The sequence below is a fragment of the Magallana gigas genome, chromosome 3, assembly GCF_963853765.1.
Source record: "Magallana gigas chromosome 3, xbMagGiga1.1, whole genome shotgun sequence".
NCBI classification, from domain to species: Eukaryota; Metazoa; Mollusca; class Bivalvia; order Ostreida; family Ostreidae; genus Magallana; species Magallana gigas.
Window position 1 is genome coordinate 33,249,608 of NC_088855.1, and position 25,533 is coordinate 33,275,140.

The 25,533-nt window shown below is 34.2% G+C and overlaps 1 protein-coding gene across 4 annotated transcripts in view; it reads left to right on the forward strand.

Moving 5' to 3' along the window:
* The window catches only part of LOC105318956 (tetratricopeptide repeat protein 28), a 47,908-nt gene that overhangs the window by 5,413 nt on the left and 16,962 nt on the right, over nucleotides 1–25,533 (forward strand). Inside the window, exon 2 of one of the 4 annotated variants that reach the window (XM_011416289.4) lies at nucleotides 9,584–10,045. In XM_011416289.4, the coding sequence (XP_011414591.3) occupies nucleotides 9,584–10,045 (462 nt within the window). Of the gene's footprint in view, nucleotides 1–9,583; nucleotides 10,046–12,134; nucleotides 12,295–15,319; nucleotides 15,435–20,309; nucleotides 21,043–25,533 lie in introns of those variants that run through there. The other 3 variants (XM_011416291.4, XM_066079363.1, XM_011416290.4) reach the window with 3 other exon arrangements.

Sequence of the window (25,533 nt, forward strand, 5' to 3'; positions counted from 1 at the left end):
GACAATCATGTCAATTTTTTTTATTGAATTTAATTGAAATATCACATTGTTAATGTTCATACACTGTGGCTATTTTTTAAGTTGAAAGTTGCACTAGATGTTTTGTATAATGAAAGATGAGAAAACTTGGAAGTAATTAAAGTATTACATTTTATTTGAATGCCAAATTTTTTTGTCTCTTGACACTGAAAGCTAGAAAAAGCACTTTGTCAAAAGAATTATAATCTCTTTAACTTAGCATTAAATTTTATGGGGATCATCTCTACAAGGAAAATATTCATGATTTTTTGACAACTATGCAGATTGCAGTAAAAGAAACCTCTGGCATATTCAGAAAGTCAAAAGTTAAGAGTCATTTTGGTACTCTGTTCTTGGAAAAAAAAACCCAGACAAATGCATCTACGGTAGTAATTTTTTGTGTATATTTGATTTCGCTATGAAGATATATCACTTATAAGGAGTCAGGAGTGACTTTTATTGTATTTAATTTCCATCTTTTTCATTATATTCAAATATTTTCAAAGTCATTTATTTTTTTGTAATTATGTTCTTAATGCATGCAATTGTTATTTGCAACACCTTAAATTTAATAATGAATTTATGGTTTGTTGTCCTGATACAGTGACCCCCCCCCCCCCATCCCCTATGGCTCCTCCAGCCACCAGATATTAAAAACAATATCAGTACTGGTGTAACTATTAGACTGAAGAAGGTGTGGTTGGGAGTGCTAGTATTATATGTTCATGAATTAAAACTCATAATCTTAAACAATTACCAGGCCACCAAGTTTTAGTTATTGTTGTTTGTTGGAATTGCTGAAAAAATCAAGGCTTTGCTGTGAATTTGGTTTGAGTTTCTGTAGGGGACAGGAAGCACGGAATGAGTCACATGGAAACATTAGGGGGCGGTCAGAGAGTGTGTAGAAAGGGAGAGGAAACTTCACCGAGTATCCGAAACATTTTTAAAGGTAATACCCCCCAGATCAATGCCGACTGAATGGTGGACACCAGAAAGTTTTACACTCTGTGGATAAGAAGATAGAAAATTATGTCGATCCTGAGAAGAAATGTCAACACAACTATAAAGAAGATGTTTAAACAGTATTTCTCTTTTGTACTTGGAATATCTCAAGGCCCAGAGGAAAAATACTTAATGGTTCATTGTTTTCAAAACGGCATTTTGGGAATATATACTAGAAGAGATTATGGACCAGATAATGGAATTCTTTTGGTATGGGGTATTGTCATCCCTAAATTTGGCAGTATGCACCTCAGCCACAAGGATTTGACTTAAGAAACATGGCAATCCCACACCAATAATTATGTACAAAAATGTTGACTTGGGTTGAACCATAACTGTAATTATCAAATGCTAGGTATTGACACACTGTCTTGTTGACACTGATCACAGGCCCTTCTAGTCAAACATTCCTGAGGATATCAACTCCCCAAAAAAGTAACCCATTTATTTAAAGAGCACTTTTAAAATATGAATTTTTCATCCATTTCATGTCCACACTTGCTTTAATTGTTTTCAGCAAAGTAGAGAGAGAGAACAATGTAACTATGCTGAAAACTTTGTGATTATTTTCTGTTAAGATATATTATCAAGATAACAGATACAGTGTAGATGTGCAAATGGTTAGAGGGAACAGGCAAAATTTTCATAATTGAAAACCAACATGTCGTTTAGTTGTGAATCTATTTTTTGCCTTCTTTTGGCAATGTTTGAATGAAAAGAACCAACGGTAGATGACTGCTCTTTTAGCCTGAGCTACCTGAGTGTGTTAAGATACAATTTTGTTTGGGTGCAAGTATCGCACGGTAATATAAGCCCTAATGGTGAGCATTTTAAGTTGATAATTGACTTTAATGCTGGAGGTCTATGAGCTTTCATAAAGTTTGTCAAATAATTTTAGGGTGTATTTTAACAGATTTAGACGTAATTGTTGCCTTAAAAAAAGAACTGTGGAGGCTAATAACATCGATCATGAAAATTTATTCCATCTGATCGGATGGATGCACATTGCAAGTCAAACTTTCTATTGACGCAAATCTATATTGCGACAGTCTGCTTTGAGGTATAAACATTCACACAGGAAATTTTCCTTAATGAAGAACACTTTGAACCTACGTTAATATATAAAAATCAATTGATTTTTAATACTTATAGATTTACCTATTGTTCATGTTACCTTATTCTATATAAGCTATTGCTATTTGCAATGAATGTTAACATATTACATACATGTATTAGCTTCCCTTTGCTTCCTTCAATGTGCAAGGTTATTTAAGTTCTTTAGGCTCCAAGGCAGACAAACTTCAGGCTAAAATTGGTAACAACTATATTCCTAACCATCAAAGGCTTTAAAAGGGAAAGATGTTAGTCTTTGACATTAGTTAACAAACCTGAAACTAAAAAGAAAATCAATGCCACAAGGCTTGGGATGTGCTGGAACATTTTCCATAGTCCAATATAATTTGATTGTTGACAGCCCACTGGTAATTTATACTTATAGTCAAATAAAATTTAGGTAGGGGATCTAAGAAAAATAAGCAAAAAAAGATGCATAGTTAAATTCTTGTAAAATGCTGTACAGTAACAAGGACTTTTATTTATATTTTTATCAATATTGAGCTAGGACCTAGCTTAATTGCATGATGTATTAGGTGTTAGGAAAGCTAGACTAGATATATAAACACATTTTAAAACAAATTTAAATTCACACCAACAAAATTGTTGGTATTGGTTATTTTCATGTAGAGGAAAGGATACACTGGTATTGAGATTGCAACTCATGAATATAATGAGAAATATTATGAGTAAGTTAGAAAAAAAAACACATGTTAAACTACTCATTTCTGCATAGTTGTTGAAATTTTGGAAGTTGTACTTCATTTACAAGAATAACTATGCAAAATATGATGGAAATGAATAACAGCAATAAAAGGGATAAAATTTGTTTTGCAAAACAACTTAAAATCAAATTTGAGAGATTAAGAAGGGATGAAGTGATATGAGGGACATTTATTGCCATAAAAGTGTTTACATTGTCAACCTCTTAAAAAAGTACCACAATAAATCTCTTTTTACTGCATTGTACTTTCGATTGTTTCAACAATGATGCATTTAGCAGGGCCTTTGTCCAAAAGAGCAACTTTTTGGCAATGTTTTGTGTATCTATCACAGGAACAGTGATTTGTTGCCCTCGACAGACTTTCTGGAACCTGCCTGTTTCATTTTATTTTTGTAGCGGCATAACTTTTTTTCTTTGATTTTCCCTCTCTTTGAAGCAATAACTGTCTTTTTCATTTTACCTGGAAAATTGTTATGGATTAAAGAGAACGGGTTTGTCCTAAAAAAAAACCTCAGTATTGGTCATAAAAATGCATGATGTGCAATACGAGAAATTTTTATGTATCTACAAGGTTGTTTTTGTGTGCCCAGGACATGTTTAATTTGGGATTTTGTGTGTCTGTGTATAGCTTGAATAATTGAACCCGTATTGATTGTGTGGGGTTTATTTGGGGTCGCTATATTGATACCTGGACGGTTTATTTTTTCCCTTGGCGTTGAAAACACTTATCAATTGCCCTGTTGAGGCCATTGATCATTACTCAGCTCTGTATTAAACAGGTCAGGAGCTTCTGTCATTGTTGTAGCATGAACAATACTATCAACAAATGGGGTCTCCATGCTATTTTCCCACAAATTTTTGGGGTTGCCTAATGTCTCCCCCCCCCCCTTTTTGTACACTGCATTGGTGGTATCCTTCTTTCTGAACTTGCTTGTTCTTCAGCCAGAAATTTAATATCCTCTACTCCTGCGGTGCACTTTAATACTGCAAATAAATTTGTTCCAAGTTTTGTTTGAACAAGGATATTTTTATAAAGGGGGTTTTATTGCAAAATGGGGTGAAATTATCAAATGATGATATTATAATTGAAGTGCTTAGTTTCTTTGTCATGATGCCCGAGGATCTGGAAGATGCCACATTGTTAAAACTTAGAGCATTCAGGACATCTTGAAAGGGAGGGAAAAGTTAACAATTCTTGCATAAAAGATGGTGAACTCATTGATGGAGTTTGTTTAAATTCCCAACAAACCTTATTAACAATGGTTAGTGCAAAATAAATAACAGATTTTTCAACCTACATCACCGGGCCACCATCTTTAGAACAGAATCACATAGGATTTTATGCAGTGTTCTGAGTCCGGTACCCTTGGTACATCTAGCATCATTGATGAAAAAGTGTAAATGCATCACCATGCAGAAACAATACGGTTATTGTCATTGCCTGGAGGGCACCAGCAATTCAGGTTCACATTAGCTAACCCCAATGATTAGTTTTGTACTCTTTATGATTTCTACAAAAGAAGACAAGTACATGTATGTACCTTACACTGTACAAAATTGATTTAGAAACAAAGTTTTGAAGAAAATGTTGATTCAAGTAAAAGGTATACTTAATTCATGATAAATTGTCCTTCAACATAATAAATTACTGCATGATCACATAATTAGGAGCACAACTGCTAGAGATTGACAATATTAGGAATTAAGAATATATCAAAAGGGTGCCTAATTCATTCAAAATGATGGCTGTCAAAGAATATTGTTTGGGCTTTATGGAAGGCAAAAGAAATTCTGAAGGAGATGGGAGAGTAATGTAAAATTGAAAGGCCATTAGGTCAGAATAAAGCAGTTAAAAGGAGTGAGAATTAACTAATGTAAAAGGTCTCTCTTTTCTTTAATGCAGTCATCCTGGCTCCAGTGAATTTTGTTGGGAGGACTCAATTGTATATCTGCATGTTGGGAGATTGTTCAGAGACCAGGGATAAAGCTTGAGTATATGAGAACGGCAATTTTGTGCCTTGAGATTAAATGTTTGTTTGGAAGATGACATTAAAAGAAGGTTGATAAAACAGTTCAAAGTATTCAGTAGCAAAGAATGTGAAGTACTTTGACTGCCTTAAGCTTTTTGGTGTTTTTTTTTTTGTCTTTCGATCCCTCTAAAAATGCAAATATTTTAATATTATTACATTAAAAAAAATAATATAAAATTAAATGTTGCTTTTTACTACCATCTTAAATAAACAAAGATACCCTTTGAAGAATTTGAGTTTTAATACTCAAGTCCCAAAAGAATGATGGATGATCAAGTTTAATGGAGATATTGAATAATTTGAAAACTGTCATACCAAACAATATCGGGTATCATCTCATTTTGTCATGTAAAAGCCACTCGATACCTACAGAGAGTTTGTTGGAATTTGTAGTTTTGCCTCGGAGAACAATCACGTAGAATCAGGTTGCTGGCTGTTGAGAGAGGGTTTTGTATGGAGAAGGGTGTAATGTTGTTTGTGTGAGAGAGGACTGATGCTGTGGAATAGGCTATGGGATATTATATGGTTGACGGAGATCCATATCTTATATCACTTGGTCTGTCTTCAGGCTAAAGAAGGTTGGAATAACGTTTGTCTGCATATGCAGTAGATATTGTTTCAGATTTTGTTATTGACATGAGTTTGTAAACTAGATTGTCATCTAGAAATGGAGGACTGCATGGGTATGATAGATGATCAGACAACAGGTCCATGAATAAAAAAAAAACCAGCAGAGAGAAAATATTTCAGTTATACTAAAAGTAAATCATCATATCCAATATCAATGTAAAAAAAAAAAACTTTTGTCTTTGTACTAATTATGATATCTTTCGTACAAAATATATGAGATTAAAGTCCATTGTTCCATATTATTTATGGTATACATGTACTTTAGTTATTAAGAATTGAAAAAGGTGTTGTTGTTTTACTTTAGATTGTTACAAACCAATTAACCAAGCAGTCAATCAACCAATCAAATCAACTTTTAAGTTACCAATGATATAAAACGTTAGAAACATTTGTATACATACAGAACATGCATAGAAATTGAAGTTACATGTATATGCATAAAATTGTTGAAAGTGTCAGTATAATTTTTACAGAAAGGTTCTGTGAAAATGACAATTAGCTATGGTTTCTCACAGTGGGTCTAATTATTGGTTGTATGCAAAGTAATGTAAATGCAGGCCTTTTCCCTCCGCAGGGGAGCCTACACGGTGACCATCTAATGACACTCGAGGAATCCCTATCTGTATGAGTAGATTTATACCGCTCTGAGAATCCATTTTCGTTTTCAAATAGCACAACAAGATTGACACTGCTTTTGAGAAGATACAAAGAGAGGTTCTGCATGTTTTCTGTGGATAATAGATTAGATGGCCAATTATCTCCCCTCGAAACAAGAAACATATTTCATTATCTCGCTATGACTTGTTACATTATGTTACACTGCTTTTGTTAAAAAAAAATAATTCTTTTTTAAAAGGTAAAACCTCTGAATGGGGGAGAAATTCCAATACATTCACCAAGATCAACCTTTAGAAATTCCTCAAACATGAATGTCGAGCTTAATTATTTTGAACACATAAAGGACCTAGCCGTCTCTAGCAAAAAGGCTGCGAAACATTTTGTAAGAAAAGTTCATTAATTTCTTGTTGCATATTTCAATCACTGCAGCTCAGACTGTTAATAACTTTGACATTGTCTGCTACCTATTACATGTTCGTCATAGCTGTAGATGTTTGCCCTGTACTTTATCGCTTACAAAGATTAGCATGCAATTATAAGATCTGATATCCCTCCCATTCATATACACATTTTATTATGAATCTATTGAACATGCAATCTCAAATATATAATTACTTATTTCTTACAAAGAATGTAAATCCTGCAATATACCGATAGATTTTTCTGCCATTGCGTAAATAAAATTTTGATGTTCTGTATTAAACTTATTTTTATTTTGTTCACTATGTATTAAATCACCAGAATGCAACCACAATTTTGCAGATTCTGAAAATCTTCAGAAATTTGATTTTGAGATTTATGAGATATAAATACTTTCATTATATCATCATCAGACATTTTTACCAATTTTTTTACAAATCACACATCAATAATTTACATCATACAGTCATTGTTATCCCTGCACTGGCAATTGCAACTTTTTTGCAAAAGGGGAAATAACATTGCATTCTGTGTATTGCAATGGTTATGTTAATGTGATAGTGTTCAATCTGGTAAAACCTGAAAAAATTGATATACTGGTTGTGTCATATAATATTTTGAACTCTGCAAAATATTGAACCCAACTTCAAATTATCGCTGCAAAATATTGACCCCCTCCCCCCTAAAATGGGATATAATATATTATGGCTGCAATATGCTGAAGCCCCCTCTTATTTTCAATTCCCATTTGAGAGGGGGATCAAAATATTATGGCTGCAAAATTATGAAACACCCCCCCCCCCCCTATATTTCCATTTCCCTTTGTAAAGGGGGGTTTGAAATATTATAGCAGCAATTTATTGAACTCCCCTCCCATTTCCAATTCCAGTTGGAGAGGGAGTTCAAAATATTATGGCCATAATATATTGAACCCCTTCCTATTTACCCTTCCCATTGCATGGGGAGGTGAATCAAAATATTTCACGGACATAATATTTTAAACCACCTTTCCAATTGGAATGGAAAATAAGAGGGAAGTTCAATTTACAGTCATAATATTTTGAATCCCTTTTCCAATGGGAAATGGAAAAACAGAATTGGGTTCAATATTTTGTGGCCATAATATTTTTAACCCCTGTTCAATATTTTATAGGGGGGGTTCAATATTTCTCTGCAAAATATTGAACCTGGGTTCAGAATGTTGCAGAATATTTTGAACCTGAGTTCAATATTGGGGTATCAAAATATTATATGACTCCAGGTATGTAAAAAATGCATGAAAAATTGCATGTCATCATGCTGGTATTTGTTGTTATAAGGACATTTATATTATATTCTGAGCCTTTGTAAGACAAAAAGAATGTTCAAATATTGTTGCTTCATATCTGCAGAACTGTATGTAGACAAAAGGTCAATGCACAGCTTGAGTCCCCCATTCTCTGAAACTATATTGTTATGTAAAATTTTAATGTTCCTTCTTTTGAATGTGTTTTCAAAATTATTTGATAGCAAAATTGAATAGAAACTTCTATATTGTTCATTACCATTTAGTTTCACACCATGCATAGTAAGTTTCAGTGTGTTGCAGTGGTAATACTGGTACTACTACCGAAATCAAAGAAGAAACTTGTACATGTATAATAAAGGTGTTCATAAGGAAACGATTGAAAGAGCCATGACTTGTAGTTGTGTGCATGCAGCCATTAATTGTGTCCTCTTAAAGCAGTGCAAGTACCTTGAAGCTCGTCACCCAATGCAAACAAAGATTTTCTTGTGTTGGAGGGGAGAAAAGTCTTCTTGCAGTAAAAATATTGATTAAGCTGGTTCAGTCATTTCAAGTCATCTGGTGCGTAACATTCCTGGTATAATTGTCGTTTACTTAATGGTGGTATCGATGCATTACAGTCTATGGCTTTTGAAGATTTTCAAAATTCACTTAAGTAACTGGCTATTAAATCATTTCAGATTAGATGTGGGACATGTTGCTCGATAGAACAGATAACTTGTAGATAACTGCTCATTGAATTTGTCTACCCTCAGTAAATGAACTGAAAATTATGGCAATGTAAGGATGACTGGTGCAAGGATTTGGCTTTATGTGTAAATATTTCTTCTGAAAAGGAATTCTGGCCATTAACAGAAACAAGACACCTTTCCTGTCCCAAACTACAGCATTTTAAGACAACGTGGGTTGTGCTGCAAAAGTTTTGGTTATAATGCAAGGTTAGCTGCCTGACTACAAATCTTATTAGGAAAGGATTTGTTGCAGATAGCAATTAATCATAGATATACAAATTAAGCATTGATGATGGAAGTTTTTTTTGGTTAACAATAAATCCCAAGAAGTTAGATTCTCCAAAGATTAGGGATATTCCTGAAATTAGAGAAAGATACCCCATTCTCTAAATAATCTTATGGTTAAATAGGTGAACAAATTTCTGAAGCCAGGCAAAGACAAGTAAGAAATTGGAGGTAGGTTCTTCTTGATTGTGAACCTCATGTGACCAAAGATGTGTTTGTGAGTGATTGACTGTATGACCCATTAATGTCACATCAAATACAGGTCTGTCCCAATCTGACGATGGTCCGAACCTCCATATCAGTATTACCAAGCACTTTGTGCTTCTTTTATATCCAAAGGAAATGGTTTATACATATACATGTATACATAATCAAGTCCAGGTGTTTTGGGCTTTTTAAGATCAAAATTATTGCAATGATCTTATAGTTTAATGCACACTACATATTCAGATCTTGGGAAAAATGTGTGGGTATTGACAGTTAAATCATGATTTTTTACTTCTTGATTATTTTATCTTGCTCCTTCTTTGGCTTTTCATCACATGTATTTTTAATGAAAGATTTTTCTGGCCTAACCCCTCCAGTATTATCTACATCAAAGAATCTCCGAATAGAAGCTGTTTTGACATTCACAATTGTTTGCCATTACAAGGGACCTTAAACCTTTAGAATAAGGGGTTTTATAATGAGAGGTTAACTAACTGACTGCTTCCTTGTTATTTTACAGTCTGGTGATGACACACAGGCTCAAGGCTCTTCATCACAACCTTTCCATCGCTCACATGCCATAAGGGGACCACCATCACCGAGGTCTAGAGAACCACCCTCCCCAAGAACACCACCATCTCCAATTTCTCACCAAGCCAATCGCCACCCCACAGATTACACTAATCATGCCGCAGTAAGCACAAGACAACCCTCATCCTCTACCTCAGACAGCCAGTCCTCTTGTGGGCCACGTGGCGCCAACCAAACCTTGTATCTGCAAAAGATCCGAGAAAGCTCTGAAGCTGTGAACAGTGGAGATTTCCGGAGAGCTGTACAACTGTACACAGAAGCTATCCAACTCGATCCTTCCAACCATATTCTGTTTACAAACAGGTCAGCAGCATACTGCAAACTGAGGCAGTTTCACAAGAGTCTAGAAGATGCCAAACAGGCCAAACAGCTCAACCCGAAGTGGGCAAAGGTATGCATATGTCTGCAATAGTATTCTACAGAAAAAACATACATTTATCAAAACTATTTTGTATGGCAAATGTAATATAATTCCATGTTAAGTGTTTGAAATGAGCTGTTTTGACAAGAGAGAAGTCACCTTTTGCCATAAGTAATATCCAATGGGTGGCAAATGCATGCAGGCTCCCATTGCAGACAGAGGTATAAAGTTTCATGAGGTGTAGGGGATTTAAGATGGAAAGAAAAAAGACCATAATTTACAGCATTTATTATCATATAAGCCGACTGCACCTTTGCCAATCATTTGCATAATTATATCATTTTTCAACACAGATGAAACCTTTATTCAAAAATTTCAAGGTGACTTTGAAAAATTAGCCTTTAAAAGAAGACAGGTGATTGTTTTCTGTAGTAAACAAAGCAGTGCACTATATATGATTTAATGTAGGAGATGATGCATCAACTGGTGTTTAATTGAATATAGCGGTGTTACTTTATATGGTAGGATTACAGTTACATTTTAGGCATATTATTTTGATCTTGTAGTGGATAGGTTCAGCAGTTCCCTGTCACAGTCATTCAGAAAAGGTCTGCATGTCAATAGATCCAATTATTGTTGTAAGGTTTTAGCAGGAACAAAAGAGTGTCGGATCTAAAATTAATGCCCCATGCATAATGTTTGTTTTAGAATACCTTTGTTGGATGCGAATCTTTTCTCTGAGAGGATTATTTTTTCCATTCAGGTTCATTCAGTATTACCCACAATTCAGATGGTTATCTGTCTTCCCACAATTCCCTCAGATATGCATCAGGCTTAGTGATATGTAGATGGATAGACCCAGAGACTTGGGACTATTGGTGTCAGATTCCTACGTTTTTGTTCTGCGATCGATTGGACCTGATTTAAAAAGCCGCATAAAACTTAATTCTTGACAAACTACCAACTACAAATGTCCTGTCGTTTCAATGAAGTTTTAACACAAAATGAACATTTAGTGTATGGATCTGCAAAGGTGCTAATCCTCCATTCACCCTTATATGAATTTTTTAATGAGAAAACGTGGAGGTTTTTGCGAAATACAGAACTATAACCATTAAATGAATGCTTATTGTCATGTTCTTGATAAGTTCTTACGGTAATAGATACTGGTTAAGTTGCACCCGAAATACAAAATACGACATATGATACAGGAAAGAACCACTCTGATGACTGTAAAGCAGTTCTTCTGTTACAGCAAGATATTTTCAAGCTTTCCTTACAGATTTATGCTGAATATTAGTAAAGTAAAGCTCAAATCCTTTGGTTTATCATCAAATCTTGGTTCACCGGGGTAATGTACATCATTAAAGAAACATCAAATTATAATAAAAAAGTCATAAACAAAATGAGTGTATTGATAAAAAAAAAATATTTGCTCATAGATGGTTTATGGATAGAAATTAGTTAACAGATGGGGTGGTGTTTGCGTGATGGTGAAGAATAAGATATAACGAAAGGTCATATATTGTAAGAGATTTTTCTATGTTTCTGAATTTTATGATGTGATATGATGTGACGTGAACCAAAGAAAAAGAATGTTAATTGGTGTACCTCGAGTTGTAAACTTTTCAACGAGTCTGTCAACATTCACTTGAGTCTGTTAACAGACTAGATGGAAAATATGCTCCTTAAAAGAGGCATGGCAGTAGAAATTTCTTTGTGCATTGTATTGCCTGGTGCAGGCTGTAAAAAGAGTATGTGTGGAAGACCTTAGGAGAAAGAACGAAGAGACCCGGTCCCTCTCTTCATACATACAGTTATTTTAGAATTTGCATATCTTGTTTGATCTTGAATATAAATTATTTTTGTATTAAATATCTTATTGTGCTATAACTTCCAGTCATTTCAGGGATAAGATATGGATATTAAAAGCAATTGGTATCCTGTTAATTGAGCACATACTTAATGCTCCATTTTCAATAGAACGTGCAAGCGAGTTGTAAATGAATTTGGAGCCCATAGAGCCCCTGTTTATTTAAAAGAGGACTTTTTTTTTCTCTTTACGCTCTGTTGATATTTTATAAGATACTGTTAACCTTGCACATGTGTCACTGCAAGAGTGCTACATTATGTGAAGTCTAGACCAAAACCCCTCCTCGTCAGACAAAGAAATGGTTGGTGGGACTGATTCACTAATGGCGGACTTACTGTTCTAACAGAGGCCTTATTGGTCTGAATGACTTTGTGGCCTTTGCAGGCTCATGCCAGGGGCATTCCAAGTAAGTTCTCAGAGAAACTGAAAGTAATGCGGCATGTAAGGAACCTTTTGAACCAATTTTGGTTCAAATAGTGTTAAGTTACCTACAAAGCTTCTAAACATTTTGAATTTTTTGAGATGATTTTTTGAAACCTTATAAACTTCCTTGGTTTTATTTTACATCAGTGTTTGGGGTCAGAAAATTATAATTCTATTTGTCCAGTCCTTAATAGTTATTGATTAGACAGATATGTGATTATTCGTAATTCGCAATGATTTAGACATATATACATGGAAAATATGATATAATGAAGTAAGATCACGTAATTTTTCTAGTTTTATGCTGTTGTTTGTGAAGTGTAGATTTAGTCAGGGCAGACTACTCAAGCTTTAACTGCTTGAGAACATTTTACCCTGCTTCAAATGTTCATTTCATACTCATCTCATTTTGAATGACTGCTTCGAGTGAATTCCCAAAAAATGAAGCTCTGAAAAGTTCATGAAGTAACATATGACATTTATTTTTATCACGAAAAAAGGTATGACCATTTGACCACAGGTCTCTACCGAATCCATGACATTTCAGTATGACAAATGTTGTCATGTTAATAGAAACATTGGCATTGACGTCATAAAAAATTTCTCACATCTATTTGAATATGCTAATTTGTTTCATTAAACTGTGTAAACAAACAATGTCAAAATGGTACTAAGTTTACACTGTGTTCACATACTGAAATCAGTCTTCTGTTTCAAGTAACAGCTTTCACTGTGGTGTCCACTCACTGGGAGAGCTCGGAGATCTCTGGGGTTTTTTACTCTATACCTTTTATACAAGAATTCTGTCAGCTTTACTTATAAAGGTACAAGGGTTTTTTTAGGTTTTTTTTATCCTATTTTGATGTCATATTGTTCTCATTATGGACAACATCTTGTATAACATAGTAATGCCTAATGCATTTAGACCTAGTTGGTCATTTATTTTTAGGGGTTTGTTTTTTGCTCTGGGACCGCTTGGTACTGGACCTTGTGTTTGTTCTGTTTGGTGCCAGTCACAAGGTCAAGGTTGTCAATTAATTAAAGGTGTATAAAGGTGTAACTGTAGGTCTTAGGGTGTGTTGGTCCTTCCTGAGATGTTACCCATCCCATGTAATGACAACTTCTGTACAAGAAAAAATATCTCCATGAAAGTGTTAGCTTCCTGTGGACTAATTAGGTCAGGAATAAATTGATACCAAAGTAGGTATGTTTATTGGAGTATAGAGAGATTGGTCGTCATGGCAGGGCCATAATTCACCTTGGCTGTCGTAGCTCTGTCAGTTGATGAATTTTGACCATTATAAGGAGAGTTCTTCATGCCTATGGTGGAATGGGACATATGACATTAATAAAGTGGATTAAAGTACATTATAATTAAATATTTTCACAGGTTTAGAATTTTAAATTTTTTGGAAAGGTAAAAATTTTAAAATCCCCAGGGGGATTCAAACTCGTGATTTACAGATTTGCAGTGAACCCTGAGACTAACCCACTGCGCTTCGCTGTTAGGTGACAAATTATTGGAAAGAACATATTTATTAAATTACACTTGATTTTATTGTTTATTTTGATAAATAGTATGTCACAACATGAAGGTGTCCCTACCACTTTATGTCAGTAACTTATTCAACATGACAAACTTTGTTTAACAAATTTTTATTGATTGATGTAATTGAATTCAGAATTATCAAATAAGGAGGAACAACTTTTTTGACCAACTGATTGACTATCTCTCTCTCTCTCTCTCTCTCTCTCTCTCTCTCTCTCGTATAGGTGTGTTTTTATTGGCTATCTGTCATAAACATGTTTGTTTTACTGCATTAACAAGCCACAGGTACATGTAAAAAGTCCCCAAGATCAACTCGGAAACAAGTGTTAAACAAGTGTTTAACCATTGTAGTTACACATACAATTTACAACAGCTCAACCAGTTCAAGGGAAAGAATTATTAGCCCTCAGAAAGAGACCTCTGCATACCCTGTGCATTTTTATGGTTATTCACATGTTTCAGAAAAATTCATACAACACATTATCACGCTCCTTACAAAAGATTTCCCTTAAAAAATGCAAGTTTGGGTGTTTTTTATATTCTAATTTCTCTTTTCAAAGCACTTATTTATTCCAGCTTTACAGACAATCAATAAAGTTCTCGTTATCATGCAAGGCTACCTTGTATTTAATTCTGGGGTTATGTAATGCACAGGTGAATTGCAAGATCATCCTGCATTGTAGGAAGAATGTGACGTGGTGTGGAGCAAGTTGGCAGACTTTTTTCGTCTGCTTGGCCATCTTGCTTTGACAATTGATTGAAAAAGACGTGTCTCTATTGATCATTTTAAGGACCTTTTTCGACAATATATCCTCCCTTATCAGCGCTCAAATTCCGTTCAATTTTTACATGAACAAAGAACGGAATTTTGAGCCGTCTCTCTTAGATTGCTAGTTTTTACACCTGTGTTGGGGTGCAGTTGGTGTGTTTTAAAAATGCAATTTACCATGGCCCCTTCTAGGTTTTAAGTAATCAATCACTTTTCAGACAAAAGGGATCTGTGCTCTGTGGATGTATGTGTACCATTGAATGGTTTGTGATCAAGATTACAAGATTTATTTCCCTTTTACTCAAAATTTCTCTTAATTTTATCGTTGGGTTATTTAAGTTTTCACCTTTGTGAATGGGGAAAATAAGAATGGGGGGGGGGGGGGGGGTAGGGGTTCTGAATGGCAACAATTTTATGCAGGAAGAATTTCAGTAATGGAATTAAAACAGTACAAAATGAGATTTGTTTGTGAGCGGAAGTCGGAATTGAATGTGACAGTTTGTTGCTGTGTTTACTTAGCTCCCCGGCCCATTATGTCTGTAGACAGGGCTAATAAATACTGTAGGGGTGTCCACAGCACAGAATTCTCTGTACAAATATGTACACTGGCCAGTTACATCAGTCTCTCTATGGACTGTAACTTGGTGGAGAGAGTTTGGGGGTTACTCATTGGGACATACATCTATATGTTCACAATGTGATTAGTGAAAAGAGTTAGCATGGTTGGAAGAAACTCTCTTTAAATTGAATGGCTTCTGGTGCATTTCATCCTGTCTGTGTACATGCAAGAAAACAACTCTCTTTGGTAGGTTGGTTTCATTTTCATTTAAAATTTATTTTTGGATTTTTTTCCACAAGTTTTAAAAAAACAATTAATTGTGAAAAGTCTCCATTCTTTTCTCAATTAAAAACTTTTTAAAATTTCTTTTTTAACCTGTTTCTTTTTATTTCAGAGTATTAAAATTAACCGAATTATTTTAATTTTTATTATTGAATGACAATTTACTTTATTGTCTTTTGGGAAATTTAAGCATATCTTTTCTTAATTACAATGAAAACAAAATTCTTACATGGTTATAACAATAAAAACATGTGTAATATCTTTTTTCTTTCGTAAAATTGTTACCTAACAGCATAGCGTAATGGGTTAGAGTGTAACTTTGAATCCGTAACTAATGCACAAGTTCCAGCTGGGGCTTATATTTTTTTTTTACCTTTTTGAAAATTTTTAAAATGTATTTTTTGTCAAATATTGTATAACTTGAAAATTCAAATCTGGTGAAAGTATTTTGATTATATTGTGGTAATATACTTTTATTCACAATATTATTACCGGCAAGTGTCCCATACCACCTTTATAATAAGTTTGCATGTAGCAATTTAGGAAGAGGTACTGGGAGGTTTCTTTTTCCTGCCATCAATGAAAAAACATAATGGAAAGGAAATATGATAAATGAAGATGCTTGATTCATTGTGTTAGTATAGAATAACTTGATTCATTGTGTTAGCTTGACTGACTTGACTTGTAATCCCAGAGTTATCTTTCTTAGAATGCAGTGTGTTTCAGCTTTATTTGGGAGTGTGACCCCTTGAAACTTTAATTTGATACACCTGGAATTTTTCTTTTGTAGAGAAAAGTACATGAAGTTCTTAAAAATGTAAAAAAACAAAAAAAAAATAACCAAAACTCAAAAAACACTTTAAATATTTTTTTTAAAACATAAAATGAGATTTATTATATGAAGGTGTGATATTATTTAATCGAACATCCTTTTCTATTTGGGATTTGATGTTGTAAATCAGGATATTTTTCCATTAGTATTAATTATATATTTAGTTGTATACATTATTCCTATATCAATAGAAGCTTAGACTTCTAGTTTATGCCAATGTTATGGGAGAGGGAGAGAGAGAGAGAGAGAGAGAGAGAGAGAGAGAGAGGTTAGCCTGTCACTGTCTAAATGTTTTTTGATAAGTGAATCATTTTCAAAGAAACCTGAAAATATTTCCTCACATGTTGGAGAGCAATTGTCCCTCTTCTACAATTAGACTACCGGAGTCTCCCATGTGTATGATCTAAGGGAAGTAATTATTTTTATTTGGTGGTAAATGACAGAGATTTGATTGTTATAAAAATGTGCTTGTCATGTCTTTTTACCAGTGGGCAACAAATGCTTTTTCTTTTGCAAAAATCTGTTAAAGGAACAATTAACCTTGTTATGATTTTTGTTTCTTTTGAAGTTTAAAAGCCATTGCATTCTTTTAGTTTCGTTATGTTGGAAATGTCTGACCAATAAAGTACCGGTAGATTGTTGGCATGCAAGACAGTGTTTTAAACCATATCCTAATTACAGTTAACAAGCCTTTTGAATTTGAGTTTTAAAAAACAAAATTGAGAACTATTTAAATCTGTCGGTATACATTTTAAATGTATGAATCATTTGTTGGAAAGGGTTCGAAAATATGGCTCAACTTCTGAGGGATGAAACAAATTATGTACAAGAAGTGCCAGAAAAGTAAAACATAAGGAACTTAACAAGTCAATGTTCCTGTATTATATGCTGTAGATTTCCTTATTAAACGCAAGGAATTAATATCAACATAGAATGGCAAGATGCATAAACGACAAGTTTTTAGATCGTGCTTTTATTTTTCCAACAGATGTGAACTATGCAAAACTATGATCGAAATTCTGCATTCTTGATTTTATATTTTATCAAATTCAGTAACAAGAACATGCAAGACTTGAAGCACTGAAACATGATCAAGTTGGTCAAAAACAACTCTAGTTAAGATATCAAATGCTTACAATCCAGTCATTTGCATGTATAAGTAGCTTGTTCTATTAACACCCTTCAGTTTTATTTGCTCTAGTAGCTAAGTATTCGTGCATTCTTGGTTTAAATACAATTTAAGTTTCAGGGTATAATGCTTTGAAATCAGAATAGTAAAATGGGGCAACAAAATGCTGTCTAGATTGTATGAATTCTACAAAAAAAATCATTTGACCTGCAAAATGGTGTCTGAACATTCTGATCTCATGAAATGGTAACATGAACAGTGATACAGTGAGACTTGAGGTTAACTTGATGCTCCTCTTATTTAATTTTTTGTGGCATGAAAATTGTTTGCATGATTTTGAAATAAGAAGTATAATCTCATTGTTGAGCATAACTTACTTCAGTGCCGTTTTGTCTCGTGTTGCATTCTTGTATAAATGCTTGCATGCAAGTAGGGAGATACCAAGTGTGTATAATGATACAATGATTTAAATTGTTTCTTAGTTCTGTTAAAGTTTCATCTGTATCAGTGTGGTACCAAGTCTCTCTTAGTGACCAATTATCATATTAAAAAAAATATATATTAGGAAATCTGCATGTAATATTCGTGTGCAAATTACTCATGAAAATGTATTACCATGAAAAAATTGTTAAAGCTTAATAAGACCAAATTTAAAAAAATGACGATGTGCCAATTTATTGATCAAATCTATGGCTTTGAATCCTGTCCTCTAGTAATAAAGGTACTTTCTAAATAATCAGAAATCTAGAGGATAGTGGTAAGAATTTGCCCTCAATTGTTGTAAATAGTTTTGAAAGCCTATTAAATCTGAGGCTTTTTTTTTCTTTGGTGGAGCTACCATATACTTTGGTATGCTATCTTTGATAATGGTATCCCCGAATAATTCCACAATGTATGTGGCCTACAATGTCTGGCTTTTGTGTCAACAAAAAAAGTTTTCATTTAATTTCAATCTCTCCAAATGATCATCTTTCAATTTTTGTCTATAGGCTGGGAGAGGTCAGTGTGTGCATATTTTTTTTTACCCTGACTTGGGTGAAAGGAGTCACTAATAAACATAACGTAGAACTTAGAATTAACCGTCACATTGATGTGTGAAAGCAAATTTTGAGAGTTGAATCACGCCCTTCATTAGCGAAAAAGCAATTTCTCCGAGTCTTTGTTACCATGCACTGAAGTAGCTCCCCATCAAAACCAAGCTAGAAGAAAAATAATAATAACATTTTAATGAATTAGAAATTGTGTATATTTAAGGAATATTTCTTTGACTTTTAAAAATCATAACTTTTAAGGAATTTATCTGGTTTAGCAGAATCCTGAATTCAAAAACAACCATCCCAACTCTCTTAACACTTTTGTGTTATATTTTTGAATGCAAGATTTTTAATAACACCTTTGATGTATGACTTAGGCAAGGACTTAATATTTACTCAGTAAGCTGGCTTGTGCAGGGCAATAGCACTTTCCCACTTAATTGCAATGTACCTTTGGCCGTCTCAATCTTCGCTGAGGTTAAGTTCATGCACCGATATGAAATTTTCACAATTTTTTTTTTTTTTTTGATATCAGCAATAAAAATTGAGACTTTACTTTTTGTATATTAAGAAGTTATGCAATGATTGAATGATGGAACTTAATAATAAATAAGAGAATGAATAGGCGGGGGTTAAATTTGGAATACAAGAAATAATTATGTGTTTGCCTTAGACCACAAAACATATCTCCAATATTGATCTCGACCACCAGTATTTGTAGAATTTCACAACACTGTCAGGGGTATATCTGACTATAGATAACCATGCTGTGATGCCCCTGTAAGGTTAATGAAAACTGTATTAATATAAAAGCCATTAAAATTAGTGACCTAGGAAAGGCATCCAAGGGCAGGCCTTTGATCCACGCTATTTGGTGATTGTATCAGAAATCCGAGTTTGTCATTAATGTACAATTGGACAGTCCAACAATTTGCCCTGGGTATATAGCAAGAACTATGTATTTTTTCAAAGTCTATTTTGTAAGTTCTTATTGAATTTCCTGTCAGTTGTGATTTATAGCTTTAGGAATCATTTTACAGAAAGAAATTGATAGGAATTGAAGATTACAAATAGTGATAGGTGGTAATTGGGTGTTAAAGTCTTCAAAGCATTTTGTCGCTTCTCAGTGATATTCATAATTCTTCATAATCTTGCACCCAGGTAATTGCTCCATTGTACACTCTGTCCTAAGGGCCCCATTATGAATTTTGCAATGTTATAAAGTATTATTGTAATGAAACATTAAAGATAACTGCATGCTCTCGTCCTTGTAAGGCAGTTTTTGTATTACAGTTGTGATCAGTGAGAAGATATTCCACCGTGTTTGAAGTGTGTGGATCACAATTAGACAATTTTGTTATTAATATTGTATGATATTTCTGGCTGAATATTTAAATTTGTTGGATGAAATTTTAGATCATAATATGAGAGAAACCCATTTGTGCATGCGTTGCCTTATCAGGTCCTCGAATGATAGTAAAATTGAATGGAATATCTTATCAAATAATTGTCCAAGGAATTGTGTGTATGGACGGGAAAGAAGACTTCAGTTCTTGAAATAGAATGTGCCTTTTACCATAAATAATATTAATTAAACGAACTGACAGGTCATTAATTGCAGTATCTTGATGTGTAGTGCAGAACTCGGGGTTCTTATTGATCCTACTCTATAACTATGACTGTATTGCATGCGCCTCTGTTCCTCAGGTATTTATAATTCATAAAACACAAACCTTTCCTACAAGAGTAGAGGATACAAGTTATAGTAGGTGTAGCGTGCGTCTATATCAGTTTGTTTGATCTGGCCATCGGACCCTATGTCTTAATATATTTACCTGGTCACGCTTGATCGATTAGAGGGTATTAGAGTCCGATCTGTCTTTACCTGTGCAGGTAAAATCAGTATTAACTGTACGGAGAGCGACACCACAGGTGAGCATAGGTATCGGAGGGACCAAACACCTGGTTACACTTTTCCTCTTGGACCTACAAGCTAAAAACATGTCATATTTCTTCGGCAGTAATCAATTTACACTTGGGAGAAAGCGGAATACAATGTTTGTCTACGAATTGGCACCTTGCACTAAGTAGAAGAACGTCCATCGGTGAATTGAATTACATACTGAATGGAAAGTTATTCCTGTTTCGTGCCAGTGTTTAACGAAATTATATACCATTGAAAGGGAGGCATACATACTTTAGTGAAAGTTTAGGATTAAAGGAAAAAGATATTGAAATTTGATGTGAAAAAAATGACTTTTAAAATATTTGTTTAAGGGGATGTGTTAAGAAATGTGTTTATTGGAGGAGAATTTAGTCATCAATGAGTAAATTTTCCATTTACAAGATGAGGGTTGGAAAGTAAAAAAATGTGAATGGGATATTGATAATAATTGTGGATAATTCTTAATACATGGAGAAGTGAGTTGCTTATTCATGGGAAATGATCATGAAATACTGGAGTCCGAAGAATTTTCACAAGCGTAAAAAGTTTGTAGCCCCATAATGATGAAATGGTCCTATCGATCATTCAAAGAGCTGAAGGACCTTAAAGGGCCCAAAGGAGGCCAGAAAAAGGTAAGGATACAGTTATTTTGAGTTTCTCTTGTTAGCTGCCTGCAAGAGATCAGTACAAATGACTGTTTCTTTAGTTGTAAATTGTAGAAGTTTCAAATCATTTTAAGACCTAAAAAATTGCTATGTTGACAAGATGAGTGCACATTTTTAATCCTTTTGATTATTTTTTTAAAAATATCATTGTAATATAATGATGTTTAGATCAGTAAATTAATTTTGACGTAAGTAATCAAATAAAAAACAAGGGTACATGTATCTACAAAACACAAGGGTTCTAATTTGATACAGCACCTCAATTTGTTGGTGGCATTAACAGGTTGTGGCCTTCTATACATATAAAAAAAAAATGTATTCTAGGAAAGCGTAATCTATAGTAATGAGACAAATTGTTATTATAGGCAATGGAAAAAGAATCGTAAATAAAAGTGGTAACCTTTCAAATGTCATAGGTCAGAGTTTGGGACTAATGGGAATGATGTAGGGATGTCCTAAATGACATGTGACAGAATTTATGTAATCTGGTCTGACCCTGTCTATGCATTCAGATAAGATGTTCTATGCATACGCTGGTACTAAATAAATTATCGTCATTTCATTTCATGGCCACATAGCAAGTGAATTAATTTTTCCTTTTAATAAGATGCACTTAATGTCTTTGGTTTAATTGAGCTAATGCATGCCAAAAAATAACAAATAACTGAAATTGATATTTTTGAAGTCTAAGCTAGTTTCATTTTTTTTTTACTTGTCTTTTGCAACATGCTGCATGACCAAGATTTCTTGGCTCTTAGTCTGTTTAAGACCGAATTTACCTGAAAAAATCTGAAAATGAGCTTTTGCCGTTAAAGTACCAGCAAACTCACAAAGAATGTTTCGAATATAACCTGGATCTTAGGGAAAACCTTTTGATCTGCTGTATTTAATAGGAAATGGACAGGATCCCCTCATAATTTTGTCAGCTTTGCAGGGATCAAGTGTTGTTCAGGGTACTGGGTTATATCATCAGTGACAAACTTACTAGGAAGGGATTACGAAGGGTCCTCTTTTTAAATGTACTCTGACAGCAATCCACGGAAGATTATCTTTTTGAAAGCCAATGTCATTTTTCTCTCCTGAAAATCTATATCTTTTAATGTTTGACATGCAGTTTGTATACAGTCTAGTGTTTGGAAACGTCACTAGAACATAGATTTTTTGTCCACTGGAAAGATAAGGGCTGATTTGTTAAGATGACACGAGGGGGAACATTACGAAGATAAAGCAGGCTGATATGTATATTTTTTATATATATCAGGGAGAAAATCAAACAATGAATAAATTATTTGAATATATGGATTTTTTCCATGGAACACAACTTAGCGACCCAATTAACCGGCTTATAGAGACCATTTTCCTTTCATTTGGCTGCTCACAGACTTTGATAAAATATTAATATTACATGATGAACAGATAGCATATATTTACTGTGTTACATTGAAAGACCGTTCCTCAGTTATTTTTTTTTGCATGTTTAAGTAGGATCTCAACATGTTTAGGGTCTATTGTGTGACATGTGTAAATTGCTTAAATGCTCTCTCCACCATCCATCAAAAACTGAGCATGAGGGAGAGATGTCACATTGAAAATCTCAAAGAAGCAGTGCATGTGAGGTCACCGTTTCCTTTGTGATCTTTGTCCAGTGTCTTGTAGTCTGTGATAATTTTAATGGAGGTGTCTGTGACCTACTTGTTGCACGACAGCTTTTCTATGTTTGGAAGTTTGTTAGAAATTGCATACAAGTTCATTAGGTTTAACGCAGCGTGTTCTTTATGGCACCCTTGCTTAATGTTGCTGAAAGTCCTTATTTTTTTCTTATCATCGTTTCCAAATAAGACTATGTTCAGCTTTGATCTTTTGATAATGATTCATACAGTAGAGTCGGACCTTTTTTTCTATTTATTTGATAATGGTATGTCTGATATAGATGCAATTATTTCTTTTAAATGATTTCTTGTGTGTTCTCTTTGCAATCGTATATATATAAAGAAGAGTCGATCATGGGTGGCATACTCTTAAATCTTACGACGGAAACTTGCACCATACACAAATAAAAGGTTGAGCCTACTCGGAGAGCACAATGCTTTTCACCTTTTATACACCAATTTGGGGGGAAAAAATACGTAGGTAATGTTATAGATACATGTATTGAATTCATTTTGAAATCTACCCTTGGTATTATCTGCATGGTGCAACATATTGTACCATTATAGTGAAACTTAAAACCAGTGAATGATCCTAATGAGAACGGACCTTTTATGGCCTTAATGCATTTCAAACCCAGCTGTTTATTTTTTTTAACCTCCCTTTGTTTTATTAAGCTGCTGAAGTAGAAATGGTTCTATTGCAATATCTGCTTGATTGAAAATATTGAATGACTGACTCACGGCTGTCTCTACGTAGTCTTAAAAGAACAAAATACACATATTGAACAGATTATTGGGCAAGAGCAAGATGGATCTTGCCATTAATGGCATGTGCAATAATATTGTTATTTGCAGATCATTAAAATGTGTACACAATGCAAGGAATGTTTTTATGGGAGCAATTGTCTCCTAATAGAGCGGGACATATGGTTTTCTTGGTATAAAGAACCGTCATCCAACTCTTGTTTGGAGAACACCTCTGCAGATAACACCGTTTCTTGATTGGTCATTAAAACTGGTGTTGGTTTGGACTGGATGTTCTTGTATGAATGACACCGCGAACAAGGGGTTGGCACAGTGGACTGATGGGAAAACATGCATCAGGTCCCCCACTGCGGCCAGTTTCTGACAGGTTTATGATGAACATTGGTCATGACTGTCCGATTACAGGTGTCTGGGCACTGTTTCTTTGTTCCTGTTTGTTAATCATTGTCAGGAACAAGGGTATTCCCGCTGTACAACAGCTAGCATGGTCAATGCAGCGTGGTGCAGTGGTGCATCAACTCTGTAATGTGTGACAGAAGGTGTCAGCGGATAAATATTTTATATACCAAGAGGCAAATAATTAATATATTGTCACAAGAGTTCATGAATTGTTGATGACACAATTAAGGTTTATTATTTACTCCCATACCTAGACTCTATCATAAAGCTAGCTCAAATAAATAAAATCTCTCACAAGCTGTTTCTTTTTCTTTCCTTCTCTTAAATTATTTCCCTCTACGTCTATTTCTCAACGTAGTCATCGTCCAACACCAATAAAGGGCACATGCAACAATACAAAAGATTGTGAACTTTGAATATAGCCAATTGGTCTGTGTACCTTTATTGATCTCCGTAGGATAAAAAGAAGTCAAACTGTTAAATAATGGATGAAATACATATTAAATTCAAGCCAAGAATATTTTCTGAAAGTGCACAATGTGTGGCCTAGTTGATGGAACATTTCCACTCTAACCTCAGACAAAAGTTACAGCATTGATGGAATTCTTCAATCATGCTTCAGTTTAGAAACGGTCGCCTTCTATAGGGTATTGGGGCTTGTTTTTGCTTTAATAAGACATCTGTCTTTATAGGAAGAGTGTGAAACACTTCCGTTCTTGCTCTAGGCCAAGTTGTATCTTATGAAGAATTGAACCTGGAGTGAAATTTTAGTTATGTTAAATGCAAAATAAAATCATTCCCACTGCCAGTAGCCAGCAATTATGAAAAAGACTGTCTGGTTGAAAATCTGACATTAAGGATTTTTGTGGAGATGTTTGACATAACTTGAAGTAATTATGGCAGGACCAAGACAGGCCTTAGAGAAACACAGAGCTATAGAATTGAATGACAGTTGATTAATGGAATTAATCTTGATTACTGAGTTCAATTCATGTTAGATTACTTTATAAAACATATAGATTAGCTACGTAGAATAGGGAACCAGCAACAGAGCTCTACACAATAGAATCCAACAATGCATTAAATAGATGCAATTCATTACCGTCCATGCAAAATTTCTGGAGACAGTTAAATCAGATAGATTTAACAGGATTAATTATTGTAATGTGTCAATACTGGAGTTCATAGTAAAAACTTTTAATCCCCTGTAATGTTTTCTTTATTCGTTTTTCATACAGACTTTGTCAATACTCCTGATGAAAGGATTATAATATGATTATATTCTTGGGAACTTTGACAATTACCTGCATACAAAGATTTAGACAGAACCAAGCAAATGAAACAGTGTATAGAAGAAAGGTTCAGGGATCAATAACGACCGACTGGGCCTCTTCCCACTATTGATCCCAAAGGTACACTCCTCGAATAATCGTCCAGTATCAATCAACTTTGTCAACTTTTTCTACTTACAAGTTCAACACACTTTTCCTACCTCCCCGCAATGAAAAATTATTACAACTATACCCCCCAGAACAGCTGCGACTAACTTGTTGTTTCGGTCTGGAGTGTTTGCTCAAACCATTCTTACACTGAGCAAAGTTAGCAAAGCTAAGAGAGCCTGTGTTTAAGTTTGTTTGTGCCACAC